Here is a 15,420-nt window from a genome sequence, read left to right as displayed (position 1 = left end):
TAGATCTGGTTTCAAAGTAGATTGGAAGTCCAATTTGCAGAAATAATAACGCTAACATAGACATTAAGCTGCTCATAGCAACCGATGCCGAAGCTTCTAGCATGGATATGTGTCTTGCTACTGATTGGTTACAGCAAAACTAAACAAAACAACTCGCTCAAGATTGCCCTTGAACCGCTACTACTGATTAGGAGACTGCCTTGCAATCATGAATGGCAGTAACCCTTTTTACATTCTTTCATTTCCTGTAATACAGAGCATTGAGCATGAGAAGCAGAGGGTTTGCTGCCAAAATGGCTGCAAGGTGCTTGATGTCTGTTACTGAAAAGGGCAGGATATAGACTTTTACTTAAGCTAGCTTGATGTCTTCACTGTCAAAATTGGTGTCTCTGTGGCCAATGTAGCCCTGGTGTGTCTTTCTTAAGGAGGTGTACATTACACAGGGTAGCCAAGCTATGTGTGTAGGCTCTGGTGCTACACCGTAACCCCCCTTTACCTTTACAACTGTAAATCAATCTTTAAATTCCAGCCACTCGCTTACAACCTGATCAAACTGAAGAAATTGAAGTACCTGCAGTGATTGGTGTTTTCTTAATTCATACAGAGTTGCAACAATACAGAAATTTCACAGCTCCAACAGATTGGACCATAAGGACTGTTCTAGATTTTATGTCGCTCTGCCTTCATCGTCATAAGGGGTTGTGTAATGTAAAAGTCATCATTCACCTGAGCACATCCATGGCATTACAGCTCCGTTGCATTTTGCTAAGAATAGGTTGTTGGCTGTGCCTTCTTTTCCAACATTAACTATGTATGAAAAGTGGTGTATTTTAGAAGATCAATTGGAGCCTACCACACTGCTGGTTGCCACTTTGGTAGAAAGCACATGCACTATGCATTCGACATGCTGTGTCTGGGTGCGATAAGTGACACGGAAAATTCTTTATGTGCATCCTTTCAGTCTTGATTAGGCCAGTTCCACTGCTGCCCACCACCATTATCCACCTGTGGATATCCGTTCTGTTTCTTTGTGTTTGTCTTTGGCAGGGTTGCATTGATTCTCCCTGCTCTCAGTTTTACAAACGTTAAATCTCACTTACAGGGAATCATACAAAACAGAGCCTTGCAGCCAAAATAACATCTATTTATAGTTATATTAAGTTAATGTTTTCTACCCACTGTGTAGTTTTGCCGCCACACTCCAGTAGTAGATTAAATGGTTGACCTGCTATGCTAATGTAAGATAGTAGTTAGTCAAGTTGATGAGCTGAGTTAGAAGAACAGTATGGGTGCTGGAGCCCTTTAAATTTGATGACGGTTAATTTCATTGGCCATGTAAATCAGTAAAGGTGATAGCAGGTCATACTGGGTGTAGATGGGCCTGCTAAAGTTATAGTTATAAGCTTCTGTAGGTGTATTCTACCAACAACAAAAAAAGGTGCTCAAGGGCACCTCGGCAGTGTCCATGAGGTGAACTGGCCTCTCCAGCTGCCAACCACACTCTGTACTTGGTCCGCACTGGGACATAAACCCAACCCTACAGACTGAGCTACTGCCGCCCTCTTCATTTCCATTATCTCAACGGTGAAACCTATTTTAATCGTCATCTCCTCCTCTAATAGGGGTTTTAATGAGGTAAATCAGTATGAGAAAATGGGTTTTGCTTTGCTGGGTTTCACATTATATTTCATTTCATTTTACGAATGTCACAAAACTATTATCACATCCTCATATCCTATTGATGAATTCTTGGACAAATGCAAAGGAGATTTTCACAAATTGAAGTTGATAGCGATGTAACAGAAAAAGAAAGAGGGAAAAGTGTGTGAAGGGAGCTGGCAGAGGATTATGGGAGGACCAGCCCAGGGCTTAGAACCTAAAATGAACGCTGGTTTGGATTATTGGCGTCTTTTGTTATGGCTCTGTATAACAAAGTTAATGAGAAAATAACCATCTATAAATGTAGTCATTCCCTATTGCCCTCATTATCTGCATTTATATTCAGCATATACTGCCTACGTAATGATCTATCCATCCAGCCATGTGTTCCTGTTTTTCAGACTGCCGTCGACAGAGAAAAGCTGGGGCATTGATTAGACATTGACTCTGACTGTACTCATTCAAATCCAGAGCAGCTATTTCTAGCGTCGTGCGTGTGTGTTTGGGTACGCGTGTGTAGGTGAATAGCTTCCACTGACGTGAATCTTACAGATTTTAAATTCACACGCCCCCACAGATACACACACTGACTGTACACCGCATGTTCATTTAGCACAAACAGATAAAAATAGATCACAGCTGCACAACAATACACAAACATGCACAAAGGAGAACACAGCTGTAAGGGGGGGGGGGAGTGTGAATCTTGAAGCTTGAGCTAACAGGGAACGTAACAGTGATAACCAATCCATCATACAGATGCGCTGGGACCTGTAGTCTTTTGTACCACAAGCCCTAAAAGCCTTAAATCAGTCAATATGAGCTAGATGTCCAGCTGACCTGGTCATACCCAATGGTGTATAGTGTATTGTAGTGTGTGATTGTAGTATGTTCTTCATGTTATGTCTGTCAGTGTCTGATTTATGGACTATTTGTTTGTATCATATGTCTGATGTCCTGTCATGTCCTGTCATGCTGAACCCAACTGCCCCACGGGGACAATAAAGTTATCTACTACTAAAACACTTTTTGTGTTGGAACTATAGTGATCCCTGTCCTTCCTGTAATGCTGTCTCTGTGGTCTTGCTGGACAGGGGGGAGGGGACAGCAAATCCAGAGGGACAAATCACCAAACACAAAAAAAACCTGAACTTATGACATTAACTTCCAGCTCGATGAATGGGTGGTTGCAGGAGAGGGGAGGTGGACAGGTGCAACAGGTGCATGTGGGCAGGCAGCGTCACAGTTTCAAACCTTATACTGGTTCCTCTGGACACAAATCATGGTGTGCCACTTTATAAGAAATTGTTGAAAAATGTACTCAACAAATATTATGAAGCAAATTGCGGCAACGTTAGTGTCATTTTTAATGCAGATCTTTGTGAAGAATGTTGTCCAGTCATATTTTTTTTCCGACTTCACAGAAAATCACAGTAATAGGGTCTTTTTTTTGTCTCCTGCCGATTTATGTAAAGTTGTGCGTGCTTGCCTGGACAACCGTAACACACTTCACTGGTTTCTGTCACTTACCGACTTTAACTGGTGCACAGTGCTCCTGCCTGAATTATTGGCATATTATCCCCAAGCTAGCCAACCCACAATGGCTCCCTGTGAAGTTTCACATTCATTTCAAAATGTTACAACTGACTTTTTAAGTAATAATCCTCAAGATTTCACCCGTGGTTGCTGGTGATAACAGCGAAGTTTGGTTTAAAACCAGAGCAATCCATTCTTGAGCAGCTCCATTGTCAGAATAATACCAGAAGAGCAGCAGGTGTTATCTGTTTACTGTGCAGTCAAACAAACTTGTGTTGTTTTATTGAAGAAGTCAGTCTATATTAATTAGAACTGCAATCTGATTTCATGCTGCACACAGCATGAGTAGTTTTCCACACAAACAGCAGAACACAGTGTGTGTTAGTAGTGAATGGATAATGAGTAGCAATCTGATATAATGTGACAACATTCATCATTATTACATAAAGATGGCTTTACAAAAATGAACTTAACATACTGTGTCTCTCATACACTGTAGCATAACATCAGTTTTTGTGTACTGTATGTCTGTGCAAAGTCATGTGGATTATTGCTGTATTTCTGGGTCTATCAGACTGTCTATTGATTGTCCTGTCCGTCAGGACGGAAGCTTGATAGCTGTCATGCTAGCGAGCAGGAGCTAAAGCGGTCAATACTCAAACTGGGTTCATGTTTGTGAGACAGAAAGGGAGTGTGTGTGTGTGTGTGTCTGTGTGTCTGTGTGTTTGTTGAGAAGGCCGCCTGCAGTAAAATATGCTTGCGCCAGCTCCATGTCTGTGTATGTTAGTCATGCTCTGATTTACGTGGCAGTCAACTCTCTCTCTGTTACACAAAAACAAAAACACACACACACACACACACACACACACCACACACACACACAGCTGGTTGCCAGCAGCTGTGTATTGGAGCGTGGTATTAGATGGATCCTCTGCATCCAAAGCCAGCAGTTTCATGTTGGATGAGTCATATTGCTGGTGTTGAAGGTTGGAGTGATGCAGTGATTTAAACTAGTGTGGCATGAGCTATAAAGCCACCAGTTTGTGTTAAAGCTACAATAATATTGTCATATAATATTAAAGCTCCTACTGTATAGATTTTTACCTGCCGCAATACCAGCCACGACAGTGCCGCTGGTGGTGTTTTGATCTTGCGAGTGTGTGTGTGTGTGTGTGTGTGTGTGTGTGTGTGTGTGTGTGTGTGTGTGTGTGTGTGTGTGTGTGTGTGTGTGTGTGTGTGTGTGTGTGTGTGTGTGTGTGTGTGTGTGTGTGTGATCATGGCAAAATGGGGTCAAACTACCACAGAACAGGGTTTGAGTACTTTGCCAGATGTTTATATTTCTGTCTATCTGCGGACAGATTTTGTGACTGCGATAGTGCCATATCCGTGCAAGGTACAGTTACGAAACTTTACAGGTGTGTAGTTGAGATCAAAATGAAGGCCGAGTTCGTAGATGGGTGTGGAGCTTCATCAGCAGTGTATGAAAGCTTTGACTAGAGATTGTTTTGTGTAACTATATCTCTTGTCTGATGATATCTCTGGTTCTGCTAGTTCTGGTTTTGATCTTTTTTTAAACTGTCAACCTAAGTCCAACCATGATAAAGGGCAACAATTCAAAAGCAGTGGTACTCTTTTAAGACCTGGATTTTTGTTATCTTTGGCAGTAAAGAACAAAGGACAATTTGAACACACCGCCCAGAGTAGATCAACGGCGGAACGCCTTAGTCTTCTTCGAAAAGACTAAGAGCTAAAGTTGTAATGGGCATTAATCACTAAAGAGCTCTGGAAAAGATATGCATAATATCGATGCATATGTTCTCTGTCGGACAACAAACTCAGATAAGACCAAAGCATTGTAAGGAATCAAGGAATTATTTAAAAATTAAATTAAAATTCATGAAACAAGTAGGTGGCAATGAGAGGCTTTGCTGCAGCAAGTGATGAGTTTGCATTAACATGACATTGCATAGTGTGACATTTCAAGGCAAGAAGTGACTTCATTCTGAAGCACCACAAAACGATAGTGTTAGACGAGTAGTGAAGGAGGATTGCAGGAGGATAACCAAACTCCAAATGCTCTCTACACTTCAGCTTTTTCTGTTGCCTGCATGACCACACATGAGCCGTTCATGTGAGAATTCTCCACGCTTGTGACCATAGCCCGTCTCTGATTTGGGCTCAAGGCTGAACTAGTTTGCAACCACAGGTCAAAGTAACATAACAAATACATCTTGTTTAATGGCAGCCATCGTTCCAGAGGGATCCGCTCAATGTTGCTGGCTTGTTTGCTGGAAAAAAAAACTAAACAACAGCAGCAAATTGGCATCGATTCAGAGGAGATAGGGCAGTTATCACACAACAAACGTCAGCACAGAGGGAAATGAGGGGACATTATGGCACAGCATGAGCCTGTCCAGTGTCACTGTTATGTAAGAGATGTCTTGGTGGCAACAAAGAGCCTCTGTCTTCTTTCTGTCCCCCCATCCCTCAGACCCGCCAGCTGTCTGTCCTTAAACCCATCAACCTCTCGAACTCCTTCTGACTCTGTCTCCCTCTGCTCCCTTTTCCCTGTCATTCTTTAACTTTATTCTCTCTTTTTCTCTCTCATACTGTGCTCATCCCATGAATCAGCTGTTAGCAACATTGGTGCTGCAACCCAGTTTGACCTAGTACTTCCTCTGAGGATAGATGTCCCTGTATGGTGTTTTCATAATCCTGGCACACAGCCTGCTTAGCCTGCTTTATTTGAACTGCAAGTTTTATTTCCATCATTTAATCATCTCCCTGCAACCTCCTCCATCGCTTCTTCTTCGTTTAAGTCCAAACCTGCAATTCCTGAAACCATGACAGTGGTGTTTGTGCCTACAACTAACAATAATGTTTGTCATACTTTCTTTTTTTTTTTAAATATAAGAGAAGCTCCTGTTTTTTTTTTATAGAGGACCTCTGTTAACTGACCTGTTGGAATAGATTTTTCGTCCTGGCATAGTTGCTTGAAATAATTATTTTGCACTCACAAAAACTGTATTAAAAAAGCCATTTTCATTTATAGAAATGGTAAATGTGCCATACCACATGATCTGTCAGATTTGAAATCCCAAACTAATTGTGCATCCATCCCTTTTTTTCCAAGTGCTTTGCAAAAAACCCGCTGTTCACCAGTTGTACTTGCTGTAGAATTGTGTTCATGTATACAGTCAAAAGTGTTGATGTATGGTGACAACTTTGAAAACATTTATTACAATCAAGTTATAATTTTTTTGCACATTTTTGGTAAAAGGAGTTTCATGCTGACCACGACATTCTTTCTGTCACAGTGAAATCTGACAACAAGGACAAGCAGGAGAAGACAGACAAGTTTGACGCCTTTGATAAGAAAGAGAAAGACGATCAGCAGAAGAAGGACACTGGTCCGGACAAGAACCAGAAGTCTGAGAAGATCCTCAAAGACGAGGAGAAGATGGAGAAGATGAACGCGGAGAAAAACAACAAGGCCAACGAGAAGGCAGAGAAGGTGGACAAGCCGGAGAAGACCAACAAGGATGAGAAGAAGGAAGAGGAGAAGAAGCTGGCCGACAAGGGAGGGAAAGGGACAGCCAAGTCTCCAACAGGCAACAGCAGCAAGACCCTGCCCAGCCCTGACAGCAAGAGCAAGGTGGGTCACACACACGCAGAGAATACTGCTGTCCACACACATTTCCTGCATACAGATTTACACTTTTAAAGTGAAAGAGTGTCCAGTGGTTACAGAAACAGCCCCGGCACCCAAAGGTCACAGCTTTGAACTCTGCCACAGCCGATGTGTCCAACAGCCTGTTCAAGTGTCCTTGAGCAAGACACACACACACACACACACACACACACACACACACACACAGACACACACAGACACACACATGGATGCTCAGTCTGATAGCAGAAATTACACAGACATCTTCCACGTAAGTCAGGTTGACCAATAGCAAACCATCTTGAAGAAATTGGAAACTGGAGGAAGCTATTATAGCTTATTAGCTGTGTTGCATCATCTACTTTTATTTAAGGCTGCAACTTACCATTATTTTCATTTTGGAATCATCTGCAGATCATTTTCTTGATTAGTCTATAAAATGTCAGTCGGAGTTTCCTAAAGCCCAAGGTGATGTCATTAAATTGCCCGTTTTTTTCGACTAACTAACAATAGCGGCAAATCCTCATAAATGGCCAGCTGGAATATTGAATTAAACGATTAATCGCTTGTCAAAATGGTTTCAGGTTATTTTTCTGTTGATTGACTCGGCTAATTGTTGCAGCTCTACTTAGTCGAAGTATAAACTGCGCCACAAAAGAGGCATGGTTTAACTAGACAGTTAGGAGACAGGAGTCAAGGGCACAAATAGGTCTCTGAATAGATTACTGTAGGCTATATGTATTCTATATCCACAACTCTCCACTTTTGGGATTGCCCCGTTGCTGCAGGAAATTCGGCTGGATGTCCTTCTTTTCGGCCAGATTTCCGTTACCTAACCCTTTCTTTGTGTTGGTATTCTAAACTCGGACACAGATTTGTGAGGACTATGGTTAACTGCTCCTCAGATCTCTGCAGGGTAAATCCAGACAGCTAGCTAGACTATCTGTCCAATCTGAGTTTTCTGTTGCACGACTAAAACAACTTTTGAACGTACACGTGTTCCACCAAAACAAGTTCCTTCCCGAGGCTATTTTGCAGCGCCACCGGAGCTCTGTGACGATTGTGATTGGTTTAAAGAAATGCCAATAAACCAGAGCACATTTCTCTCCAATCCCGTAATGCTATGTGGACCGTCCTTCGCAGCGCTGTGATGGAAGGTCTGGAAAAGCGGGACTACTGTATATGAACTTATTGTCCCATTAGCGACAAAGCTAACAAGAGCCAGTTCAGGATGAGCTTTTACCCCTCTTAAATTCTTAAACTCTTTATTGAATAACATAATGTATAATCCTCGGAACAAATGCTGGGGGGAGTGTACAGACCCAAAGAAAATAGACAGAAGCTCAGAGAGCTATTGTGACTCACTGGCGCTAGCATGTTCCCAGCTAGCTAGCGTGTAAGCAGTTAGCTTGCCAGCTACAGTAGCCCTACGAGTTGTCACTACGTCACCAAGCTTCCAGCACAACCTGTTTAGTGAAGGTGTATAGATTAACTTTGCTATGCCACCTTCTGTGTCTTTAGTATGTATGTATAAGTGCTAAATATTACGTCTATCCTTTAGTATCTATTAGATATTGTGTGTTTGCTGGTTCTCTAATATCTATACTTTTGGACTGCTGATCATTTCATCACATTTGAGGCTTTTAATTTTATAATTTACAACTCATGAGCTCTCTAAAGCGGCTATGAATTTCTTATTTTATTTTAGATTTTATTTTGTGATTGTCACATGGTTGCTGGCTGTGCTGCCATATCACGCTGTCATTGCAATCAGTGATTTCGTATCTGCTTTTTTTTCTCTCTCTCTCTCTCTATCTGTCCTCCTTTTTCTGTCTTTCCCTCTCTCCTTTCTTTTTTTTTTTTTTTCTTTTTTTACTGTATCGTGGCTTCTTTTAATTGCATTATCACCAGCCTGACGTGGGTTCCTCTAAACCAAACTCAGCTAAATCCCGCCCATCCACCCTCTCCACCAATGGCGAGGCCAAACGCCCTTCCCCCACCACAGCCTCAGCCAATAAAAAAAGCCCTGTACCCAAGGCGACCACACCCACCGCCGCCAAGCGGCCGCCAAACGCAGCTGGCTCCGCTAAGGCTGCCAAGGTGAGTATAATACACATGGCTAGATATAGTTCTTCTGTGAAAATTGGATGAATGTAATATGTTCCATTTTAGATTAAGATTGGCATGCTCTGCGTTTTTGTCTGTACTTGTTGACTTGTGAAACATCATCACAGCTCTAAGTCGCATTTAGCTCGGTCTGGATGCCCTAAAGTGTCCTTATTTATCAAGAATACTTTGGGGGAGGAATTGTGTGGACTCGGTTTATCCCAGCATGCATTTCTGGTTTCAAATCAACCAGAGGCAACGATGGTAGATATGAGCTAAGCTGATAAATGACAAACTGTTACTCTGTCACCAAATAATGTTTTGGTACAATTATGTTGTTTTATTGAAGTAAGGTGCGGTCAAGACGAACAGTTTCAAACAGCCTTGTACAGGAAGTCAAAGAAATAGTTACATCCTGTAAGATCCCTCCAGATTTAATAAAATGTTATCAGACCAATCTTTTCAGCTAGTAATCAGTAATTAGTAATACTTATTGTCCTAACGATGTTCTTTTGTATGACAAAGTAGCCTATTATAATGCTATATAGGCTATCTGTGATCATAATAACAACCATATTACTCAATTATTTCTCATGATAATTTAGATGGACTAGAATGATCATGTAAGGCAGCAATCATATCAGTTTACCGCAGTAGATGAATCCGCTGCCCAGCTGCTGGACCTGTTCCTCTTACACTAAAGAAATTCAAAACAATAAATAAATCAGTGAAATTGCACCAGGCAGAAATACAAGACTATTTATAATTAGTGATCTGTCAGATGTTCTGATCATCAGAACATAACTGTTCAGATGGGATTTAAAGATTCCTCACATCCCACTTCCGAAAAGTTCGACGCAGAGGTCCAGGGTTCGAATCCGACCTGTGACGATTTCCTGCATGTCTTCCCCATCTCTCTCTCCCCTTTCTCACCTAGCTGTCCTGTCAAATTAAAGGCGGAAAAGCCCAAAAGATAATCTTAAAAAATAGAATGTAATCAGTAATATTCATATTGTCTAGACTATAACTATTATATACCATATGTGTGCAGCTGTGAGAACTATCAGTAATATAAGATGAATGTATTCACCCTCTCTGTCTGACAAAAGTCACAGTCGACCACAACAACAACAACAACAACAACAACAACAACACATTTATTCTGTAAACAGAACAAAACTTCATTCACAAAAATTAAAGCTTTCTACAAAATGCAATGTTGTTAATCCAACGTAATCCAATAAATTCCTAGATCAGGAGAGAGCCAGGCATTTCCTATCATGCCCTGAAGTTTTGCAGTCGGCGAAGAGAGCAACTGCAGTGCCTGGCTGCAGAAATCTAACCAGCTGCGTTGTGCGCCGATTTCCGGTGACCTGTTCTGCGAAGGCCTGGCTCATCTTTTACAGTTGTGTTGAAGTGTAACTACCGTAGCCTGGCTGAGCCAGTTATGTCAGCAAGAACGCTTTAGTCACAATTGCAGATTGAGCATAATGTCTCCTCCTGTTGAACTTGACAAGTATTAACTCCCGAGGACATGAGTTGGAACGTGGCATGCTGAGAAAGGCCTTTTGTTCCTACTAATTTAGACTTTAGACCCATAAGATGTTTATATGTTTACATAAATCTCTTACCTACAGTACTGTGTCTTTACAAGCTCTTATACCTGCATGATCCTGTATGACTTTTGACATTCGTGACCATGCCACTGTCAGAGATGTCTTTACTGCGAAGACTGTATCGTAATTCCTCTCTCCTCCCCTCCTGTTTGTCATAAGTCTGTCTTCTTCTTCTTCTTCTTCTTCTTCTTCTTCTTTTTTGCTTATTATCTGTGCGTATGTCATGGTTGCACGATTGTTCCTCATAACAGCAGGAAACAGGATGACATCACTTTCATGCACACAGCAGCAAAAGTACATGCAGACATACAGATAAAATCTCATCCTCACAAACTGTCAAAAACACACACACACCCACAGCTCATCTGTCCTCTGTTTCCAGACTCCAGAAAATGAGAAACGCCCACCTGTGCCAAAGGCCACGCCCACACCCCGTGCGACTGCCAGTAAGAATGGCTCCTCTGCGACTGCTGCAAGTAACCCTGCTGGTATGTGCAGTGCACACCCACTTGTATAGTAACATCATTTCTTTTATAACTACAGTGTCTGTCTGCCCTCTGTAACTGATTGTGTTATATGAATGATGTTGTCACAGACAGTATCTCTCAGTAACTCTGCTTTAGCTAGTTCACAGTCTTGAAAGTGCAACATGACCTCTACAACAGGACCTGAACTCTCCACAGTAGCTGGGAAATGACTCACAATGTAAACTGTTACCACTCCAGGCAACGGGCTAACTGATTTGCTACCATATGTTACACTTTATCGGATTCAAAAGCTGGCTTTTGAAGACCCCAGACCGGTATTTTTATCCACACATCACAAAAGGTATCTCACCTCTCCAAGAGAGAAAGCTATGACTCAGTCAGAGCTATGTTAGTCTGCCTTGTTGTGCACTTCAGCGCAGCACCCTCAGAGAATATGATTCATTCACCCAGTTCGCAGTGATGGGTGTTATGTACTGCAAGGTGCATATTTCATTTTAGTTGCATGAGTGAACTCCATTACTTTTGTAGCTGTTGCCGCGATGGCAGCAGTTTAGTCAGATTCCATAATGCTTCTGCCACATGATGGCAGCATTACCTACAGCACAGCTTTATCAACATGACAGACGTGCTGTCACACCTCCATAAACGGTGAAATTACTCACTTTTGCTTAGACTGCATGCAAGACTATCTTCAAGTCACCGGAAGCCCTTAAAGCTTTAGTGCGTACCATTTTGATATTAATGAGCGTCCGTTACATTCAAGCCGTTGCCAAGTGAGTTGCTATAAAGCAAATTAAGACTATCAGCTCCACAAAACTCTCTCTGTATTTCTCAGTATGACTATTTTCAGAAGATTGTGTCGTCCGGTGACTTTCCGGTGAATATAATTACCTCTTCTGAAGAGTCCATCATTTTTTTTTAAAGGTCCCATGGCATGAAAATTTCACTTTGAGGTTTTTTAACATCAATATGCGTTCCCCCAGCCTGCCTATGGTCCCCCAGTGGCTAGACATGGTGATAGGTGTAAACCGAGCCCTGGGTATCCTGCTCTGCCTTTGAGAAAATGAAAGCTCAGATGGACCGATCTGGAATCTTCTCCCTATGAGGTCATAAGGAGCAAGGTTACCTCCCCTTTCTCTGCTTTGCCCGCCCAGAGAATTTAGCCCGCCCATGAGAGAGAGAGACATCATGGCTTTCAAACGAGCAAAGTGGCAGTTGGTCAAGGTCACACCCCCACTCTCCACCTTGCCCCCCCTCTCTCCTCCTCAATAGCTACAGACACAGAAATGGCACATCCTAAGGAAAGCTCATTATGGGACTGGCTCTAGTGGCTGTAATTCTGCACCAAGGCTGAATTTTGGGATAGGCACTAAAGATACAGTATTAGGGGACCACTAAGGCCTATATAAAAGAGACTTCAGATACAGTATTAGGGGACCACTAATGCCTATATAAAAGAGACTTCAGATACAGTATTAGGGGACCACTAAGGCCTATATAAAAGCATCCAAAGAGCAGCATGTCATGGGACCTTTAATCCTCCGTGTCCTCCTTGGCTACTAGCAACTGCGTGGAGGAGAGGTGGGGGAAGTCTGTATCATGTGGATGCACCAACAGTTTTTGTTGTCATTACTTAGAATTCCTCATGGGGGAGACAGAAACTACGCACTATAGCTTTAAAGGGATAGTTTGAATAATTTTGAAGTGGGGTTGTATGAGGTACTTAATCCATAATCGGTTTTCCACAATCCTTTTAGCCACCTAAAAAGCCCCACCCCAAAAAAAATCAGTTTAAGTTTTAATCTGTTCATGTGTACGCTATATTTAGAATATTTTCACAGCTTTACCTTGCCGTCAAACAGCACTGTTGTAAGTTTTTGTGGGAGGAACTCTAGCCGTTCTATGCTCACTTCAAAGCCAGCAGACTCCTTTGACAAAAAACAGTAATTTTACCTCCATAACATGGGAGGTACTGGTCTACTGCTGCCTTAGTCGGTTTATTAGTTTGTGTTATTTTGTGACTTTGGTGTTGTAAAAGGGTTTGGAACTAACAAACAAACTAATTGATCGAGGCAGCAGTAGACCAGCAACTAGGGAAAATTACTGGAGTCTGGTGGCTTTTAAAAGAGCGATATAACGGCTTCAGTTCACTTGTGTAAACTTAAACAGGGCTGTTTGGCTGCAAAGTAAAGCGGTGAAAATATTCCAAATAAGGTGTACACTTAAACAGATATTGATTTTTTTAATGTGGTCTGTTTTTGTGGGCAGCCAACTTCAGGATTTTGTTGTACAGGAAACTTGACTATGGCAAGACTTTGGATTGTCAGCTATCGGCAGCCAATCACCTGCTTCTTTTCTTTTTGATGTGATTTTGACAGTAGAAAAATAGACAATAAATTCCAGCTGTTCAAATCTACAGCGTTTATTTGAAAAATCTAATAATGAAACATCTCAGTGTTTGGTGAATAGTTGCATTCATCGCTGAGCCACGTGTTAGCACATCCAACATGCAATGAACCAAACCGAAAATGTGCTGTTAAACCAAATGTTAAAACCCAGATTTGTCAGAATAGAGCCATCAACCACATAGTTTACAGTCCAGACATTATGGCAACAAAATATGCACGCACTGTTTCAGACTGCAAAATACAATTTTGCTCCCATATGGTCAAAGGCTAAAGTGTCATGGGTCACTCTAGTGTGTCTAAACTTATGTCGCTATGTTTCCTGTCTACAGCGAGCAAGAATGACAAGACTGAGAACAAGACAGGCGAGGCCAAGAAACCCAAGACTACAGGTAAAATACTAAGAGAAAAGATGGTCAGTCAAGGAAAAAAAGTTCAGTAATATTTGTTTCAATATTGTTCTCATGGAATTGTGTCACTAGAATAAAATAAAGGTTATGGATAGAAATATATATACATGATCATATAGTAAAAGCTGCTTCAGGCACCTCTAAGGCTGGGCAGACTGAACCTGGGACTGTTGTGCTCATACGTACGGATCAATTGACCGGCCGTGATGTTATGAAAAGAGAGAAAGGCAGCGTTACTTTGTGCAATTATTACTATGAACAGAAAGTAAGAAAAACTCGGGGCGATGCAGACAATATGGTCTGTCTGTTCTGCAGCAAAGTTCAGTTTTATAGTATAGCAATCTTAAGACTACAGTTTTAGCAACAACATGTAAAATACAAAAAAACCTATTTCACTGCAGTTTATAACGGATAAAAAAAAAAATAATAATAATTATACATTTAATTTCTAAAGCACTTTTCATTGAAAAATCACTAAGTGCTACAGGAGACTAAAAAGCAAAGAAATAAAGATCTTTTGACAGCAGCCGTGTTGGGACATCTGATCACTGAAATGCTCAAACTGCAGACAGCAGTGACGTGCCAGAAATCCATCCAACTGTCTGACAGCCAGATCGTTAATTGCTCAGGAAGTCAATCAGGCGTTGTGTGACCCCACCCTCAAACTGCACATCAAATCACAACTCATCTGGTAGAAATTTGGCCTGATTCTTAAATTTGTCAAAGGCAAATTTGCGGTGAAATGGGGCTTCATCTGTACAGCGTCTGCCCCGCTTAAGGGAACATTGTGTGACATTTACTGCCCCTTTATACAAAACAACCACATCATTGATCGATGATGTGGTATATTATAAAAGCATGATGTGTTGATCAATACCAGTACCTCAGTGATGAATACTACGGCAACATGCTCCTCTTCTTCTTTACTAGACATAGCCAGTTTACTTGTTTACGGCCGGTGAAATAACATGGCTGCACCTATAAACTCTGTGAACCGTTACGTCTCCATGTCATTGATGTTAACATTCACTTTACACGTGAAACAGAAGTTGTTTTGACTAGTGTTTACTTTTCAGCTTTCACGAAAAACTGAAATACTTCATTCCTGTTACCGTTTTTTTCCTTCCTCTGTAGCCCGTCCTCGCCAAGCCTCCACCACCACTCCTGCTGCCTCCACTAACGGCGAATCCTCTCACCGCCGCCGTGTCATCACTAAACCCCCCGTGCCCAAGCAGACCCCAATGGAGAAGAAGCCGGCGGTGCCGCGTGCTCCTCGAACCCCCCGGCCCATCAACGCTCCAACACCTGACCTGAAGAACGTCCGCTCCAAGATCGGATCCATTGACAACATCAAGTACCAGCCTGGCGGAGGAAAGGTAGGACAAACCAGACAGTACAAGAGCGGTCTATAAATGATGCACAACACGTATTTACACCGTGTTGAATCATACATTACCGTGGCTTATCATCCTCCATTAAACCAGTCACCGTAAGATAGCACCAATTAGCTGAGCTGTCAACACCGACTGG

General features: G+C 41.9%; 1 protein-coding gene across 5 annotated transcripts in view; it reads left to right on the top strand.

The window, feature by feature from the left end:
- map4l (microtubule associated protein 4 like) overlaps positions 1 to 15,420 on the top strand; it is a 113,337-nt gene that overhangs the window by 79,027 nt on the left and 18,890 nt on the right. For 4 of the 5 annotated variants that reach the window (XM_039814914.1, XM_039814913.1, XM_039814915.1 and 1 more), the window contains 5 exons: positions 6,513 to 6,850; positions 8,777 to 8,965; positions 10,970 to 11,075; positions 13,813 to 13,872; positions 15,025 to 15,266. In XM_039814914.1, coding sequence (XP_039670848.1) covers positions 6,513 to 6,850; positions 8,777 to 8,965; positions 10,970 to 11,075; positions 13,813 to 13,872; positions 15,025 to 15,266 — 935 coding nt within the window. The remainder of the gene's footprint in view (positions 1 to 6,512; positions 6,851 to 8,776; positions 8,966 to 10,969; positions 11,076 to 13,812; positions 13,873 to 15,024; positions 15,267 to 15,420) is intronic. The other variant, XM_039814916.1, reaches the window with a different exon arrangement.

This window comes from Perca fluviatilis, chromosome 11 (genome assembly GCF_010015445.1).
Source record: "Perca fluviatilis chromosome 11, GENO_Pfluv_1.0, whole genome shotgun sequence".
Taxonomy (NCBI): Eukaryota; Metazoa; Chordata; class Actinopteri; order Perciformes; family Percidae; genus Perca; species Perca fluviatilis.
This window is presented reverse-complemented; position numbering and strand designations above follow the sequence as displayed.